Source organism: Heliangelus exortis, chromosome W (genome assembly GCF_036169615.1).
Source record: "Heliangelus exortis chromosome W, bHelExo1.hap1, whole genome shotgun sequence".
NCBI lineage: Eukaryota > Metazoa > Chordata > Aves > Apodiformes > Trochilidae > Heliangelus > Heliangelus exortis.
The window spans coordinates 7,520,405-7,540,114 of record NC_092453.1 but is presented as its reverse complement, the minus strand read 5'-3'; the positions used below and the strand labels follow the sequence as shown (position 1 = coordinate 7,540,114).

General features: G+C 43.2%; 1 protein-coding gene and 1 non-coding gene across 2 annotated transcripts in view; both read left to right on the top strand.

The window, feature by feature from the left end:
* The window catches only part of LOC139789118 (ubiquitin-associated protein 2-like), a 102,665-nt gene that overhangs the window by 64,852 nt on the left and 18,103 nt on the right, over window positions 1–19,710 (top strand). Inside the window, 7 exon segments of the mRNA XM_071729644.1 lie at window positions 5,964–6,235; window positions 7,349–7,521; window positions 8,296–8,503; window positions 9,696–9,735; window positions 13,284–13,464; window positions 17,255–17,321; window positions 19,129–19,324. Coding sequence (XP_071585745.1) covers window positions 5,964–6,235; window positions 7,349–7,521; window positions 8,296–8,503; window positions 9,696–9,735; window positions 13,284–13,464; window positions 17,255–17,321; window positions 19,129–19,324 — 1,137 coding nt within the window.
* LOC139789320 (small nucleolar RNA SNORD121A) lies at window positions 6,944–7,028 on the top strand. The gene has a single exon (XR_011723141.1). It is a non-coding gene; the product is annotated as a small nucleolar RNA SNORD121A (small nucleolar RNA).

Genomic DNA, 19,710 nt, shown 5'->3' with positions numbered 1-19,710 from the left:
AACGTTCAGCCAGATTGAGATGGTAGATGACTTCCTATTTGTGCTGAAAATATTCTCCTTTGCTGGGGCAGGAAAGCTTAACTCCTAATACTTCCGAACTGCAACTGTAGACCCCTTGGAAATAATTGCTATTTATTGGTATAGTTAATCACAGAACCACAAAATGGTAGGGGTTGTAAGGGACCCCTGGAGATCATCTAGTCCAGCCCCCCTGCCAAAGCAGGTGGCACAGGATCATGTCCAGGTGGGTTTTGAATGTCTCCAGAGAAGGAGCCTCCACAACCTCTCTGGGCAGCCTGTGCCAGTGCTCTGCCACCCTCAAATTAAAGTTTTTCCTCATGTTCAGATAGAACTTCTTGTGCTCCAATTTGTGCCTGTTGCCCCTTGCCCTGTCACTGGGCACCATCTAAAAGAGTCTGTCCCCATCCTCCTGGCACTGCCCTGTAGGTATTTATAAGAATTGATGAGATCCCTTCTCAGTCTTCTCTTCTCCAGGCTAAACAGACCCAGGTTTCTCAGCCTTTCCTCATAAGAGAGATGTCCTCTAATAATCTTTGTAGTCCTTTGTTGGACTCTCTCTGGTAGTTCTTTGTCTTTCTTGTACTGGTGGGCCCAGCACTGGACACAGTACTCTAGATGGGGCCTCACTAGAGCAGAGTAGAGGGGGAGGATAAATCTCCCTCAGCCTGCTTGCCACACTCATCTTGATGCACCCCAGGATGCCATTGGCTGCCTTGACCATAGAGCTTTTTTTTCACAGAGCTCCTCTCCAGCAGGTCAGCCCCCAACCTGTACTGGTGCATGGGGTTATTCCTCCCCAGGTGCAGGACCCTCCACTTGCCTTTGCTGAATGCCATAAGTTTTCTCTCTGCCCAATTCTCCAGCTTGTCCAAGTCTTGCTGGATGTCAACACAGCCTTCTGGTGGATCAGCCACCCCTCCCAGTTTTGTATCATCAGCAAATTTGTTGAGGGTACACTCTATCGCTTTGTCCAGGTCGTTGATGAATATATTGAACGGGACAGGAGCCAGTACTGACCCCTGGTGGACATCACTTGTTACAGACCTCTAACTGGACTCCACACCACTAATCACAACCCACTGAGCTCTGCCATTCAGTCATTTCTCAACCCACCTCACTGTCAACTCATCTAACCCACACTTCCTGAGCTTACCTATGAGAATGCTGTGGGAGACTGTGTCAAAATCCTTGCTGAAATCAAGGTAGACAACATCCACTGCTCTCCCCTCATCTGCCCAGCCATTCATGCCATCATAGAAGGCTATCAGATTAGTCAAGCATGGTTTGCCCTTGGTGAATCTATGCTGGCTAATCCTGATAACCTTCCTTTCCTCCACAAGCTTAGAGATGTCATCTAGAATGAGTTGTTCCATCATCTTTCCAGGAATGGAGGTGAGGCTGACTGGCCTGTAGTTTTTTCTGGGTTCTCCCCTTTGCCCTTTTTGAAGACTGGAGTGACATTGGCTTTCTTCCAGTCCTCAGGCACCTCTCCTGTTCACCATGACATTTCAAAGATGAGGGAGAGTGGCTCAGCTGCCAGCTCCCTCAGCACTCATGGGTGCATCCCATTAGGGCTCATAGATTTGTGGGTGTTTAGTTTACCTAAATGATCTTTAAACTGATACTTCTAGACCAAGGGAAAGTCATCTTTTCTCTAGACTTCCTGTCTTGCCTCCAGGGTCTGGGATTCCTAGGGGCAGCCTTAGCAGTAAAGACTGAAGCAAAGAAGACATTCAGTAACTCTGCCTTCTCTGTATCCTCCTTTACCAGGGCACCTGTCATTCAGCATAAGGCCCACATTTTCCCTAGTTTTCCTTTTGCTATTGATGTACTTGAAGATGCCCTTTTTGTTATCCTTGATATCCCTTGCCAGATTTAGTTCCAAGTGGACCTTAGTTTTTCTCATTGCATCCTTGCATACTCTGACAACATTACTATATTGCTCCCAAGTGGCCAATCCCTATTTCCACATTCTGTAAGCTTCCTTCTTCCATTTGAGTTTTTCTAAGCAGCTCCTTGCACATCCACACAGGTCTATTGCCTGTTTTGCTTGATTTCTTACTCATAGGGATGCGCTGTTCTTGAGCTTGGAGGAAGCAGTGTTTGAATATTAACCAGCTCTCTTAGACTCCCCTACCATCTAGTGCCCCTACCCCATGGGATTTCTCCATCCCACCTGCATGACCAGTAATGGGTAGTAATCAGAGTCTTACTAGAGCTGGGAGCTTCCTAGTTACATCTCTGACCCAGGCCCCTGGGAGGCAGCAGACTTCCCTGTGGGATGGGTCTGGCCAACACATTGGGCCCTCTCTTCCCCTCAGAAGGGAATTTCCTATGACAATTACCCTCCTTTTATTTTTTTTATAGGAGTGTCCTTAGTGTGTGGGGCTTGCCTCGGCAACTCCCTGCATGGACCTTTATCAACATCCTCATTTACCAGGTCTTCCAGTTCCAGAACCCCATATCTGTTGTGTAGGGGCAACTAGGAAGGTGGGGGAGGTGGGAAGGGATTTGCCTCCAGTGGCGCAATCAGGTTAGCACGGTGCTTATAGAAGCAGTACAAAGCCAAGCAATGCCGAGGTTGTGAGTTCGAGCGTGAGCTGAGCATGCCCATCTCACTCTCGAGCAGCCAGAGGAGGAGGTTAGCTGACTCTGGAGCACAAGCACTGAACAAGGCTAGCCAAGTCTAAAGGCGACAAGATTGGAGCACTGTTTGTGCACCTGGGCAAGAACACCTGCTTGACTTCGAAGCGCCATGCCCCAAGAAAGGTTCCGTCTGCTACATTTGCCTGCTTCCCCGAGCAGGGACCTGTTTCCATTCCCTGCCACCCCCCTGTCTCTTCCATCCCCTCCTTCTGCCTAGTGACTAGAGGACAGAAGTTACTCTGCTTCTCATGGAGCCACCACCTGCTGCCTTTGTCTCAAGGCTGGCAGCATGTGGCTCCACCAATCTCTGTCTCTTGCATTCCCGAATACTTCTCAATCTATCCACCTCCTCTTTCAGTTCTACAACTAGGTAGAACACATCCGACATTGTAACAGGGACATGTACATAATCGGCATTCTCTGATCTCCCACTCACCCCCCCTTTTGCTCCCCTGGTTCATTTCCAGAGTGGAGAGGAGGAACTGAGGGTATCAACAACTGCACATCTTCTACAATCTCATCCCCTTCCACCAGCTTAGAACAATTCTTATTAGCACCCGTCTTAATACAACACTTCTTTGAATTTCTCGCCTTCCATACTGTCATGGTTTGAGCCTGGCCAATCACAAAGGACCACTCAGCCACTCATCCCCCCTCCCCCATTTTGGGATGGTGAGGAGGAAATCCACCTAGAACCTTGTGGCTCAAGACAAGGGCTATGAGGTTTTCACTCACAAATCATGGTCACGGGCAATACAGACTCAACTTTGGGAAAAAACCCAATGTAATTTATCACTAATCAAATCAAAACAGGGCAAAGAGAAAACACAAACCAGAGCTTAAATACTTCCTCCCCCCTTCTTCCTGAGCCCAAATTACTTCGTCCCAATATCTCTACCTCTTTCCCCCAGCGGCACAGGAGTGGGGTTTACAGTTCGGATGTCACAGGTTGTTTTCTATCTCTCCTTCCTCTTGAGGAAGGATTCCTCACAGTCTTCCCCTACTCCAACGCGGGGTCCCTCCCACAGGAGAAAGTCCTTCATGAACCCCTCCAACATGAGTACCTCCCGCTAGGCACAATCCCTCAGGAGCAAACTGCTCCATCGCAGGGCAGCTCATGGAGCCACGGACTACTTCGGGAACAGTCCTCTCTATGGCTGCAGGTCCACAACACACATTCCACCATGGTCCTCCATGGATTGAAGGGGACAAACTGCCATCTCATCACAGGATGTAGGGAAAAATCTTTTTTTGGGGCACCTTCTTCCTCTCCTTCCTCACCAACTTTGGTCTCTCTGCTCCAGCATTACTCTCCTCTGGTGTTTCTCTCTCTCCTTCCCCTCTCCTCTGCCCCAAAATCTTATCACCGGGTGTTTCTCATTCTTGAATATGTTAATCGCAAAGGCACATTTATTGTGTCTCTGATGGCCTCAACATTAACCAAAGGCAGGGCCGCTCATTTTGGAGACGGGAGAGCTTTCTGCAGTGTCACAGTTTAACGCTGGGCTGGCAATTAACCAAATGACAGGTGCTCTCTATTAATCCCCTCCCTGATAAAGGAAGGAGAGAGAATATGGGAGAGAGACTTATGGGTTGGAAACTAAACTACACAGCTCTAATGAAACAGTAATGATCAAAAGGAAAAATTATTAAATATATACAAATATACAGAAAAACGATACCACGTTCCTCCCCCCTTTCCCCCAATAACTCTCACATCACCACCGAGGCTGCAGGGAAGCCCTGGGAAAGTCCAGGATGGATTCCTGGGGTCAGCAGCAGTCGGGAGCTGGAGGCAGAAACACACAGATTCAGGCTGGCACAGATCAGGACCACAGACAGATGAATGGACAGAATCCTCCCAGGATGCCAAAGCAAACAGTAACAGGTGAAGAAGGGCCAAAGGGAAAAGCAAAGGGTGAAGGTGAAGGGCGAGAAGTTTGACCCTCGTGATCCCTCAAATTTATACCGAGTATGACGTGTATGGGATGGAATACTCTGTTTGGTCAGTTTTGGTCATTTGTCTTGTCCCCTTCTTTACTCCCTTTCTCTTTCCAGCAAGTGCAGCTACTTATGAGAGACTTAGCTGAAAACAAAAATACAAGACAGAAAATTCACTCTATCTTGGCCCAAACCAGGACAAATAGCTACTCACAGGAGCCACTCCTAGGGCTTCTTCCCTGCTACCAAAACCAGCACCTCATCAACCCAGAACAGAATATTAACCAGCTCTCTTGGACCCCCCTACTATCGAGCACCCTAACCCACGGGATTTCTTCAAGTAGTTCCTTGAAGAGGCCAAAGTTTGCTCTCCTGTAGTTCGGGGTTTTAATCCTACTTGTTGCTCTGCATCCTCCACACATGATCCTGAACTTGACCATCTCATGGTCACTGCAGCCAGGGCTGCTCCCAACCTTCACATCCCCAACCAGTCTTTCTTTCTTTTTTAGTACAAGGTCCAGCAACACCCCACTCTGCGGGAGCGGCAAAGAAAATGCGTGCAACCAATATGGTTGATAAACGAACTTCTGGTTTATTGCGCAGCAACTTTCGCTTATATAGTGCTTCTGTGACCACACCCCCGCCACCAACATAACTTTTTATTGGACACCCGGTGTGTTTACCTATAGCACAGTGAATCCCTGGTGCAGGTAGCACTGAAGTATGGGCCGATCTAATTGGCCTCCCAAACATGGGGTTGGGCATAGTAAAGGGGTCGCACCTCCTATCTCTTCGAGAATATTCAGGAATATTCTCCAACATTCTCCAAACCTCTCTAGCATTCCACAACACCACTCCTCTTTGGATCTTCGACCTTGTGTGTCAAAAAGTTATAATCAATGTTCTGCAGCAACCTCCTGGACTATGCATGCCTGGCTGTGTGGCCTTTCCAGCAGATATTGGGGTGGTTTAAGTCCCCTGAGAACATGGGCCTGTGATTACAGTGAAACTTGCACTGTTTGATTAAAATGATCTGTAACAGTTTTTGAGGCCTAATGTATGATAGTATTATGTGACCTATTATAGATAGGTGTGTTTTCATAATTTTGAAGAAAGCTAAATAATGCTTACCCACAGCTGTTTATTTAAAGTAGAAAATATAAAATGTTGGCCTTATTATTGCATTGGTAATGTTCAGTGTGAGACTCGTGTTATGTCTGGAAGAGATTTGCATGCTATAAAATCATAGCTGTTGAGTGTGTCAGGTCACTTGGATTCTTTCATAAAGAATAGGAGCATGAAGAACAGATTTTAATGCTTTAGTTTTGCTATTTCTTTTTCTCAACTCTGACCAGACTTTAAATCCCAGCCTGAACCATCCCCAGTTCTGAGCCAGCTGACCCAACGACAGCAACAACATACACAGACAGTCCCTGTTCCTCCTCCTGGGCTGGAGTCATCCTCCCCAGGAAAACTTCATGAGCCATTACCAGTAGGCACCTCTACAGCTGTTGGTAAAATGCTACAGCTCCCCACTATGTCTATGGATAACCAGGCAATGACTTCCCATCAAATCCAGCAGAAACAGATAAAAGCACCAAAACGGAGGATAACTCCAGCATCCAAGGTGGGTAATTGAGTGGTGGCTTGTCTTTAGTAAGCATATAAACATATAAAAGCTTATATTAGGAATAGCGTGGCCAGCAGAACTAGAAAAGTGATTATCCCTTTGTATGTGGCACTGGTGATGCTGCACCTTGAATCCTGGGGTCAGTTCTGGGCCCCTCAGGACAAGAACCTCAGGACAAGAAGGACATTGAGGGGTTGGAGTGTGTCCAGAGAAGGGCAAAGGAGCTGGGGAAGGGTCTGGAGCAGAAGTCTGCCCAGGAGCAGCTGAGGGAGCTGGGGGTGTTGATCCTGGAGCAAAGGAGGCTGAGGGGAGACCTTCTGGCTCTCTGCACCCCCCTGAGAGGAGGTTGGAGCCAGGGGGGCTCAGGCTCTGCTCCCAAGGAACAAGTGATAAGAGAAGAGGAAATGGCCTCAAGTTGCATCAGGAAAAATTTTTCACCAGAAGGGTTGCCAAGCATTGGAACAGGCTGCCCAGGGATTTAAAAGCCATGTGGATGTGGTGCTTGGGGACATGGTATAGCAGTAGACTTGGCAGCGTGCTAGGTTAATGGTTGGACTTGATGATCTTGGAGGTCTTTTCCAACTTAAATGACTCTATGAGTCTATGTTTCTATTCTATATATAAGTTGTTAAGGAGAAGGAGAGCTAAGACCATGGTCTTTTTCTTATTTATAAAGCAGGAAATTCTGAGCTCTATAGTTTTTAGGTCCAAAATACAGTGATTATGTATTTTCCAAGCACATATCTGATTGCTCTCTGTGGAAAATTACTGTTGCTGAGTGATTTTGGATTGACTTAGTAGGCACAAGATGAATATTGACTGAAGGGAGATGGACATGGATGTCACTTCGATATTGTAGAATAGTATGGCTTACTCTTTCAGCTCCAGATCAGGGCACAGAATCAATTAATTAATTTCAGTTTACAAGAATGTAGTTAGTTTATGTGATGTAAACTGGGGGGTTGTTTCAGATCTACTTAGCAGTGAAGGTTGAGGCAGTAACTGAAGAAGCCTGTAGTTAAGGAAGGAAAGTAGAGGGTGTCAGTTACTGATATCTTTAATATAGATAGTGCATGTAAAGGAATTATGTGGTTTTTTTCCTCCTTTAAGATTCCTGCCTCTGCAGTGGAGATGCCTGGATCAGCAGATGTGACAGGGTTAAATGTTCAATTTGGAGCTCTGGAGTTTGGATCAGAGCCTGCACTCCCAGAGTTTGGATCAACTTCAAGCAGTGAAAACACCAGCCAGGCAACCAACAATAGCTTGTACTCAAAATCTGTAAAGTATGTGTGAGTTCCCCTTGTGCATTCTTACATGTCTTCTTTAAGGGGTCAACTTTGTGCCAAAAACATTAAGGCACGGTTAATGGGAGGGGGAAATATGATTTGTAAGGCTAAGTGTTTTCTGTGGATGGCATCTTAAAGGAGAAATTTATTTTCTAATGACAATCAAAATCTCCCTGGATGGGCTGATGTGAAGCTGGAGATTACATGAATGTAAACAACCTTTATAGAATTGCTTTCTCATGTTTAATTGTCCTAATTCTTGAATTTGTTTGAGGGTTTGTACCTCACAGTCCAATATTTTCTGCTTTTGATCCAGAAGAGATGACCCTTGTACCGTATATGTGTGTCAGTAGATTGGCACCAGGTTCCAGATTTGATGCTTCTATGGAATGAGAAAAGAAGCTGGACTTTCAGTATGCAGAAGTATACTGAAATGTTAAAATAGCCAGTGATCAGTGCCAACGTACCAGTAACCCATTTTTTCTTACTTATTAATTCAAAAAATGGCTTCAGTAAAAATCTTCCTGCATGTTTTAAAGTATTTTTTTCATCTTTCCATATTTCATTCTGTTAGACTGCTACGCTTAACATTAGAATTCTATTGTTAAAAGAGACTGTGTGTTTCTCATCATATAGTATTAATACTATAAATAATGTAGATTTGACTACGTGTTTAAGGTAATTCTAGATAACTGTATAGGAGCTGATATTTTCATTAAGGTTTTTGAGACATCATTTACCAAGATGATAAATAATTTTTACTTTTTCCAGTGGTCCTTTGAATACCTCTTTGACAATATCCAATACAGTACAGGAGTCCACCTGCACAACTTCTGCCATCACCTCTTCCAGTCTGACCTGCTCATCTCAGAGCACTAGCCCAGTAGCAACTTCCTCCTATGACCAGACTTCTGTGCATAGTAGGATAGTGTACCAAAGCTCCATGGCTCCATCTAAATCAACCCCTGTTGTAGTTATGGTGAGTGAATTTCAGAAATAAGACCATTAAAAAGGTGAAATATTCTTATCCATGTTAGACACGTATTAGTCTGCTATGTTAATATTTGAACCAAGACAAGTGATATTTTTGATTCCCAAGTCCAACCTTTTATTTAATTTTTTTCCTGCTGTGTAGCCATTTTTGTATTTGGGATATGAAAGCCTCTAATTTTATGGGTTTTGACATCTTAAATTGCTGTTTGATCTTTTTTCTTAGTAACACTTAACATTCTAGTTAAATTTATTTTCCTGAAATTTAGCTTTAAAAAAAGGAACTATTTCTCTATTTCTGTGTGTAATTATTAGTCATGGTATTTTGCAATAGCTTCACAGTTTCTATCCAAAGGTATATAATTTATTACATTTATAAGGCACCTATCAAATGGATCCAAAACTGTTTGTGCCTCTCTAACATTACTCTTATTTTAGATTTAGACATCAGTGGGAATTAGTTTCATGTTTTATTAAAAAAAAAAAAATAGGGAGAGGTCTAATCTAGAACAGAGAGTATCTCTCTCTTGAGATATCGAAAAGCACCCTCTGTCTTTGTATATGGCATGCAGGTTTGTTTTAACAGTGCTTAATTTATTAAATGTTTAAGGAACTTGTGAGAGTTTGAGTTTATTTACTTCTGGCCTTTGTTATATAATAGCTCAGTCACAGTTGTCTTCTGCACTAGTTCTTATGTACTGGTGAGGATCAAGCATAAACTATTCACTTCTGTACTCCAGCATTATCCAAAAAACAACTGGTGCTTCTCAAGCCTCATCTTTCAGTGGGAAAAAATTGGCATCTCTGTGTAACTTGGATAGTTAAAATTGTGAGTTGCCTTAGATCAAAAGCACAACCATTTCCTATATGGTAATACAATTCTTTCTTTGATATCAGTGTGAACCTGAAGTTTATGTTATATACAGTACATGGGAAGCTCTCTTGCTGATGGGTGTAGTATGAACAGTGGATGGGATTCTGTATGTTCAGGATACTTTGCATTTGAGACAATGTATTATGTGGTTTTGTTAAAGTCAGTAAAAAGTTAATTTTCTGCCTTTTTTGTCTTTCAGTTTAGAATGAACATAGAATTTTGCATGAAACGTTCAATGTGTGATTCAGTCTGAAAATTTAATATACCTTTAAGATGATTTATTCATTCATTTCTCCTTTGTTTACAGAACGGGCACAGCAGTGTTAGAACACAGGCAACTCTTGACAGTAAGTTTACAAATCCTGAGTTGTGCACAGGACTTTCTGACTTTTCCTTACTACTTGCCATGTACACAAGCCCCTGTATTAGGGGGTTATTACATTTTACATATTATTACATTCCAACCCCCTGCCATGGGCAGGGACACCTCCCACCAGCCCAGGTTGCTCCAAGCCCCATCCAACCTGGCCTTCAATACTTCCAGGGATGGGGCAGCCACAACTTCTCTGGGCAACCTGGGCCAGGGTCTCACACTGAAGAATTTCTTTCTAATACTTGACTTAAATCTCCCCTCTTTCAGTTTCAGTTTGAAACCATTCCCCCTTGTCCTATCACTCCATGCCCTTGTCAAAAGTCCCTCCCCAGCTTTCCTGTAGGACTTCCAGGTACTGGAAGGTGCTCTAAGGTCTCTCTGGAGCCTTCTCTTCTCCAGGCTGAACAACCCCAACTCTCAGCCTGGCTCCAGAGCAGAACTGCTCCAGCCCTCTGATCCTCTTCATGGCCTCCTCTGGACTCACTTGAACAGTTCCATGTCCTTCTTGTGTTGGGGGCTCCAGAACTGGGCCAAGCACTGCAGGGGGGGTCTCATGAGAGCAGAGTAGAGGGGAGACAATTACCTCCCTTTACTTGCTGTTCACACTGCTTTTCATGCAGCCCAGAATGTATGGGCTTGCTTGACTAAAACTGAAGTATGAAAGCAGCCCTATTAAATCTACAAATCTAAGCAGTTTTAGAATAAAGAAAAGCTGCTGTGCTGCTGCTTTTTCTTTTGAATTTATCTGTCAAAAATCAATATAAAATTTAAATAAAATAGAAAATGAAAACTTTATATTATTCTCAGTTGGGAAGCTGCAAGTAGCATTTAGCTGTAATGAAACAAAGTCACGTTTTTTTAAATTCACCTCTCACTGGATATACTGCTACTTCTGTCCTGTTCCAAGCCTGTGGGGAATAAAGGTGACTAACATGCTTCCTCTGCTGGGTGGCTTGCTACCTTTCAGTGGAGTAACAACATCATAGTACTGGCTCTGATACAGGCATTACTCTTATCTTCATCTTGGCCTGTTTCTAATGCAGTATTTTACTTGTAGCACCCCTACAGTGCTCTTCCTGGGGTTAAAATAATTAGTATTCACTCTTGACCATTATGTACTGCTCTGTGGAAGTTTTCAAGGGCAGCAATGTGAATTAACATCTTTTGGAATTCCAACACTTCAATTTTAGGCCTATTCTCCTTTTAAACATATCTTCAGGTAGGTCATTAGTGAGGCAGCCTTTTTATTTTATACTTCTGAGCAAAAAGAAGTTGAATATTCAGGCCTTTAAACAATGTTTTATTAGTGCTAAATTCAATTTAAATGAGCAGGAGTGTATATGCCCAAGGAGTTACCACTTAAAAGATTTTTATATGTAAAGACAATTTTTCCAGTGAAAAAATTTCTTACTCTCTTGTACAGAATTAATAAACAATTTATGAAATTCACTACAGGACTTGTTTTTTGCTATGGAAAACAAAGATCTGTTAATTCCTAAAATTTTTGTAATTATTCTATAATGGCTTTGTTAGTCTTTTTTTCTATGCCAGTTCTCTTTTGAGAACACTTTCAGGGGATTTTCTGTCTCTCATAGACTAGAATTAGTCTTCCTCCATGTATCTATGTCATGCATACAAACTGTTTTGAAATTCTTTCTTCTTAACATTTGGAAATATTGACCTTTTCCCTTCTCTGTGTGCTGATAATATTCTTAGTTGTTCATCTCATCTTTGCTGCTGTTGTCCTTTAATATCCAGATCTCATGCTTCCTAAACCCTTAGTTCAAAGCGTGGCTGGTGTTTTATAATTCTGACCATCCTATTTGTCTCCTGGTTTTCTTTTGTTAAAGAAATATCTTTGCCCCAGGTTTCCTGTAGCAGAGTAATCAGATCATCTAGGAAGATAAAGAATTTAATTTAATGGTTCAGCCATAGGAGCAGCTTGAGCTGTATGCCTCTGGAGAGGGACTTAGAACAAATAAATCCCTAGGCATTTATACCCTTAAAATATATGCACCCATTCTTCATTCACTGTTCATGTGCCTTGCATACACCTCTTGATCCAATGGTAGTTTTCCAGTCTGGGGTCTTCTTTTTCCTTATTGGATTATTTCTCTGTCTTCAGGCAGGCCATTATCTGTTCTTATCTGGATGTGTTGCAGCTGCTTCTGACAGTCTTATCTTCTTATTTTGTACTGATCTCAGGACCTTCACATAACTAAGCAAGAGTTTAAGATAAATTCAACTTCTCTAGGTGAAAGTTCACAGCTTGTGGCCTAAGACTTCAGTAACTTTAGCTACTAATGCTAAGCAAGACTATTCAGACAAAAGAATACAATTAAAAGAATACAGTTAACTAAACTTAATTTGAACACATTGGGTTCAGGCATCTTGTAAGGGGTCTTAATGAAGATGGTGATTCTGTCCCTTGTATTGAGGATATCTACTTTTACTTCAAGAAGGGAACACTGCTCTAAATGTATTGAGAGTTGTAAATGTTATTTACTTATTTTTATATGTATCTTGCCAGGAGGTATCAGGTGATATATTTGTTTTCACAACTATGTTTCTGTTGTCACTTGTATTTCCTTCTCTGTTGTCAGTTACCCTTATACTTATTGCTAAGGCCAAGACCTCTTGTTTTCTGTTTGCATAGCACCCAATGGAGCAACCTAACTTGGGTCATTTAGCGAGGAAACAAAACTAATAACATTGACAAACTGTGATGTGTAACTTCCAATTTAATCTCACTTTTATTTGGTGACTATTCTAAGACTGTCTTCATTTAAGAAGTCTTCTTCTAAGACTTCTTTTAAAGGGAAAAAATGATAGTTCTGTTGCTGTTTGATTTTTTGCTAATAGAATCATAGATTGTGTTGGATTGGAAGGGACCTTTAAAGGTCATCTAGTCCAACACCCCTGCAATGAACATCTGAATCTAGATCAGGTTGCTCAGAGCTCCATCAAGCCTAACCTTGAATGTCTCAGGGATGGGGCCTCCACCACCTCTCTGGGCAATCTGTTCCAATGTTTCACCACCTTAATAGTAAATAACTTCTTACTAATATCCAATCTAAATCTACTCTGCTCTAGTTTAAGACCATTGCCTCTCATCCTTTTGCTACATGCCCTTGTAAACAGTCCCTCCCCAGCTAGGGAGTCCCTCCCCAGCTAAGTAGGCCCCTTTCAAGTACTGGAAGGCTATTTTTAAGGTCTCCCCGGAGTCTTCTCTCCAGGCTCAACAACCCCAACTCTCTCAGAATGTCTTAATAAGAGAGGTGCTCCAGCCCTCTGATCATTTTTGTAGCCCTCCTTTCAACCTGCTCTAACAGGTCTGTGTCCTTCTTGTGTTGAGGGCTCCAGGGCTGGACATAATAGCCAGATTGCTTGATACTGTTACTGGTTCTTAATGGTCAGGTTTTTGTAAACCAAGAGGAGAATACTGTTGTGTTCCTGGAACCAGGCTGGGATGTCAGTTATGCTGGAATTTGTCTTTGAATGCCTCTTTTTAATTTGTTGCAGCTACTTCATCAGTCTCAATGCCTAAGACAGAGACTTCTTCGCTGCCTTCTGCTGGTTCTCTACCTAGCATGGTATCCACCACTGCTTCACTTCTACCTTCAGCATCACAGCACACAGCAACGTTGCCCAGCTTGCCTCAGTCCAGTGATTTGGCCAGCAGCTCAATTTCCCAGTTAAGCAGGTACAGTAGGACTTGTGATAAAGTGAAAGGGGTTCAAAGGGGAAAGGGAAAACATGAGGGTGATTGAATATGGGGCTGTCAGACACCCAGGTCTCCTTTTCTGACATTAACTAGAACTATGAGAGAGACTCAGAATAGACCGGGACGTTTCTGGTTGCATGGGTTTAGGACACTTCTCCGCCACCGCTTCTAGCCTCCAATCGGCAGATGGCGCTCGCTCGGTACCGCGCGGCCACTTTCTCCCGCCGTGTGGCAGCGAGAGGTCTCTTATGGGAGGGGCGACCGCCAGCGAGCCTGTTCCTGCCCTGCCTGAAGTACACGTTACATGAGGGGGAGGAGAAAGGGAAGAGCAGGACATGAAGCCGGACACCTCAGCACTGCCCGGCGGGAGAGCTTGCAATTTTTTCAGACAAGCCCTGCTGGTATGAAGCACCAAAAATTAAAACTTTGGCCAGCATAAGCGCTGCCAGCTAACGTGCAGGCTGGATGGAAGGCGGTGGGGAGAACTACGGGATGCTTTTGCTCGTGAAGCCGGGGAGCAGGCGGCTGTGCCGCTGCAGGGAGGACCGGCGCGGTGCCGTGACAGCGAGTGGTCTCCCACAGGAGGCAGAGCGGGGACCGCCAGAATGCCATTTCCTGCCCTGCCTGCAGTACACATGGCATCAGGGGGAGAAGGAGGAGGAGCGCAAGCGGGGTGGGGGGGGAAGCGGACGGCTGAGCACTGCCTTGGTGGCAGAGCCTGCCCTTTTGTCGGTCTCGGCTTCGGGTTTTTTTCTCTTTTTCTTTTTCGTAGCCCCCCCCCCCCCCCCCCCCTTTCCCATCTTTGCTTGTAGAGCCCCCCCGGGCAAGCCCAGTGCAGAGCAGCCCGACAGCGCAGCAGGGCCGGGGGCGGTGGGGGGGCACGGCGAGCACAGCAGACATTCGTGAGTAGGTGCTCCCCCCTTTTTAATTATTTAATTAAAAAGTTGTTTCGAATTATAAAAAGCCCGTGCTTTTGCTCTCAGATTCTATTTCTAGATCTAAGCCCTTCCATTGCATTGTTATAATACCGAAACACTTCCAGACAGGCTGTAGACAGTGTCGGTGGCACCGCGTGGTCCTGGCTCACCATGGTCCCCTTGGAGCACTGGCTGTCAGTCTGGCCCTGGGGGTGTTACCATTTTAACCATTTTAAGTTAGCTCCCGAAACGCAGACAAAGAGACTCCATTTATGAAGGAGGTATTGTTTATTGCAGGTTCGTGCAAAGATGGGTGCTTGGTGAAACTCCCACAAATCAAGGGTACCTTCCTTGTAATATAGGCCTTGTTGTATACATCAAAATTGAAATTTATCTTATCTCTTATGTACACTGATATTATCGCATACACGCTTGTCTGTCGAGTTCTTTATGAGAAGTGGGTCCTTCCCAATAAGCTTAACTACTCATTGTTCTCATTCACACCAAGATAAGCTCAGTGAGCCCCCCCCCCCCCCCCCCCCCCCCCCGTTCCCATGGTAATGCTGGCCTTGCATGGTGATGCCGTGATAAGTAGAATCAAGACTCAGTAGTCCAAGTGACTATTTAGCAGGTATTTGTTACTGCAGTGCTGGATGCACAGAGGATCATTCCTCCTAAACAAAAACAATAACAATGTGTGTGCCGATGTTAGTTGGTTACATAGTTTTTATACAGGTGTGATATACATATTCATATATTTTCCAATAAATTATTAACATATTCATAACTTTTCCAAGAACTCATCAACATAGGTTGCCACCCTTTTTTGCATGTGCATAATAGTCTTCAGGTGGTCTTGGTGGTCGTTCCTTCATCATCTTAGTCTTCATCACTGTGTCCTTTGGATGACCTGCAGCATTTTTCTTCCTTTTCTGGCAGTCCGAAATCCCATAATTAGTTTTGCCCAGTTTTGGCACTTCTGCAGACTTCAGTAACCTTGAGAAATCCCATAATCTGCTCTCAGAGATAAGTTTTCCATAGCAACTACATTCCATTATTACATATATCATTGCCATGCACATATCCTCTGTAGCAACTAAATTCTACTATGCACATATTCTTTTACCTCTACCTATGTTAATCAGCTAGTAAATTTCCATTAGACTACTTTAAACTATTGCTTATATATTTCTTTAAACTACTACTTTTATTTCTGTAAACTACTGCTTCAATGGTTCCCCTGCTTTCCCTGCCATAAATAGGGGTGTGGGTTATCACACAGACCAACACTATCAATTAAAGCCAAAATCTTAAACAAAAGCCCTCAGAACTGGTTATATATCCTGGCTTAGGGGAAAACCTTTTGAATTATTTATGTGCTGTAGTAATTTGACTTGCTATTTCTGCTGCATGGAGCTGAACTTATATGTCTCAAAATGTATGCATATGCCCATATACACCCAAAAATATATATGTATATTGCTGTTTAGAAATAAGGGCTAGATAAAAAAGTCCTTTGGGGAGTGAAGACGAATGTGATGGGGATGTTTGCACAAAGGAAACAGAAGAAAGGAAATGGGCTTTCTCTAACGGAGAAAATTCTTTAAGTGCAAATAACGACCATTTCTTTTATTAGGGAGCAAATAAAGAGTGCAGTCTAAAGAGTGTTATTAATAGAAGTACAGAAAGCAACTGCCATAGGAAACAGGCTCACTGGGTACTTTTTTAAAAATTGACACTTGAAATGCATTTTTCCTACTCCCCCTAATGTAATGTGTAAACTTGAAAAGACAAACATTCAGGACAAGATAAAGAAAATCCATTCAAACCTTAAATACAAGCATTTGAAGTTTGTGCTTCTCTCTGGGCCACTCCTCCCCACCTTGTTTCCCCTTCTCCCCTTTGTTTTTCGGCTGGTGTGGAGATGGGGGGGTGTTGGTTTTCAAATTGGGGAATTTAGGTGTAAGGTGTCCCACCACCCCAGCATCCTCACAATTTACATTTGAATGACTTACTTTTGAACACTGAAGCTAAAGATCAAACTAACAACTACTCTGAGTCTGCTCATTGTTGGCTGTGAACTGAATTGGAAATGGCCACCCAACACTCCGGAAATTCATTGATGTCTTCTGAAGGGTGCAGAAGGGCAGAGATGTCTATTATTTCAGGCCACAGTCATCCGGGCAAACTGAAGACATACTGGAAAGCAGATGAGCATCTTGGAAAGATTGTGTCTGGTTATGGTAACTGAACCCCCATAGAATATTTGTATACCATGGCACACAGTTATCAAATGGTATAATAAAATGCTTTTTTGCTGGTAAAGTATTGCTATTTTGTTAACATTTCAAATTTCAACACACATGCATGACCAGAAACAGGTCTAGGACAGTTAGGACAGTTTAGCTCAGCGTGTTGGGTTGGCTGTGACAACTTGTAATAGACCCCCCAAAAAAAGAAAAACAACCCAACAAACCCCAAAAATAAAATTATAAAAAACCAAAACTCCCTACTTCTGCTGGCCACACTATTTCTGATACAAGCCAGGATGCCATTGGCTTTCTTAGCCACCTGGGCACACTGCTGGCTCATCTTCAGCCCCTTGTCAATTAGAACCCCCAGGTCCCTTTCTGCCCGATAGCTTTCCAGCCACACTTCCCCAAGCCTGGAGCGTTTCGTGGGGTTATTGTGGCCCAAGTGCAGGACTTGGCACTTGGCCTTGTTGAAGCTCATGCTGTTGATGTTGGCCCATCAATCCAGTCTGTCCAAGTCAATTTTTGTGTATATGTGCGTATATTTAAAAATATTCTAGGAAAAATCAATTTTATTAATACTTTGCAATTTCTTTCTAGCTCCCTTTCCAATCATCAGAGCAGCCTCTCCCCTGCTTCAGTGTTGGCTTCAAGCACATCACATGCAGTAAGTCCTATTTGCATTTCAACAGATGTTCAGCATATAGTCAGTTTATCTGATGATTAAAACTCTCTCTTAAAGTTTATTGTATCCCAGTACACTAAGAACTGAAACAAGAATCATACCTGGGAAGAAGGACTATCAGCTCTCTAGTGATAAAAAGTCTTTACCACTTGAGATTTGTACTAGATCAGGAATAGATATTACTTTGCCAGTCAAACAACTAGCAGAAATTTTCATGCCAGCAAGGGGGATGGAATAAAGAAAGAATTTATTGTAATAAATGTATTTAAAAAAACCCCAAAACAGTGGCTGTCTGAAACTGCTTCAAAATGTGGACTGTTAGCAGTCTATACTGGAGAGTTTATCTGGCAAAATGCAGGTGATGGAACGATACATGTAATGCCAAATCATATAATTTCATATCATGGAATGGTTTGGGTTGTGTTGCGGCGAGCCTTCTCTCGGGGACTCGGTTCTTGCTATTGTTGCCCGCATTCTCCACCAGATGTTGCGTGAAAGGAATCTCGCTGCGGGCGCGAGCTCGGTTCGTGAACAGAGTCAGTCGAGCTAGTGCTGGTTCGGATTAGTATCAGAGAACTAAGTTCGATCCGCCTGGCTCGGGACCTGTTGGAACCACACCCTGCCTCAATCGGGCATGCGCATTTTGACCAGTCCCAGCTGGCCCAGGCGGGGCGTGCACCTGCCGCCTACAGGGTTGGGACCCAAAGATCATCTAGTTCCAACCCCCCTGCTATGGGCAGGGACACCTTCCACTAGACCAGGATGCTCCAAACCCCATCCAACCTGGCCTTCAACACTGCCAGGGAGGGGGTACCTCCCTGGGCAACCTGGGCCACTGTCTCAACACCTTCACACTAAAGAATTTCTTCCTAATGTCTAACCTAAATCTACACTCTTGTAAAAAGTCACTCCCCAGCTTTTCTGTGATTTTAGAGTTTACCTTGGGGCTTTGTCATCACCTATATATTTAATGCATTTGAGATAACAAGGCAAATGGTATTGAACACAGTGCTCTCAATGAGATTGCACAAAAGAAAGTCAGAGAGACACTGCCTTGTTCTGTGATCAAGTACTTCTGTACAATCCCAGTTGGGGTGTGCAAATAGGTTACTGCTTGTCCTTATGCCTCTGCCTCTATTTTAGTTTGTAATACTCAATCCCTACTGAATATGTAACTTTAAAATTCACACTTATCCAAATGGTTTTTTCTGTTGTCAGAGTTGTTTTGGCTTCTGTGTGTTGATGACACTGTTTTGCAAGTGTGATCAACTTACAGCTAAGGTGCTGTATTGTGGTGGATTCAAACCAGGAAGTCCTGTAATACAGCTGATCTGTGCTTCAGTTTACCACATTGACTATGTTGTGGGGCATTACAGTTTTAATCTTTTAAATTCCACAAGTGCATTGAGCAAATCACAATAGCAGTGTCCCGTATTTTGAAAACAAATACTGTATTTTGGGAGAATATAGGAGTTTATTTAACATAACAAGTACTGGCTTAAAGGAATATACAAGCAAAGGGCAAGAAATAATGACATTTTAATTACTGTGGTATAATTTTTTAATGATATGGTGGTTTGAATTTAACTCTCATGTAATAATTTTCTTTGTTACTTAAAAATCACAACATACATAGATGGTACATAGATAATGCATATCTTTTTCTTTTGCATGTGTTGCTGTTACTTAAATGATTGTTGGTTTTGGATTAGTGGGTTTATTTTCCCCAGCATCTACCACTGTGATTTATCTACTCTTGTGATCTTCATTCTTTTTGTCTCCTTTCTAGCACACTAGTGTTGAGAACACAACTTCGATCCAACTCTCAACAACCTTTTCAACTGTTTCAACCTCATCCACTAGCACCACCTCTTCAATTGTCAGCATGGCAAGCAGTATGAACACTACAAACAGCCTTGGCCTGGGCATTACCAGTGCATCTATACCAGCTGGTACCACAAGGGCAGCTCCCTTAGTGTCTTCAGGTTTGTAGTATTAACGGATCACATGGATAGACAGAGGACTTCAGTCAGCAGGGCTGTCACTTGAGCATTTCACCAGTCATAACTGCACTGAGAAATCCACACTACCATTTTCAGCATGCTTTATCTTCTGGCTTATAAAATAAAGTTGCCTGGTTTTGTGTATTTGAAAAATTTGTTAGGGTTTTATGTGGCATTTATATCGTACCTTCCAATTCCCAAATAAATAGACACCAGAGCAGTTCTGGCTTTGGAAGTCTTAGGCTAGGAGATTCGCCAAGTTTGTATTCCAGGTTGTAATCAACTTTTGGCTATGAGTTCACATTAACTTTAATTTCAGTCTTCTATGTGACTTGAATTCATTTACCAGTATCAAAATATACTGCAGT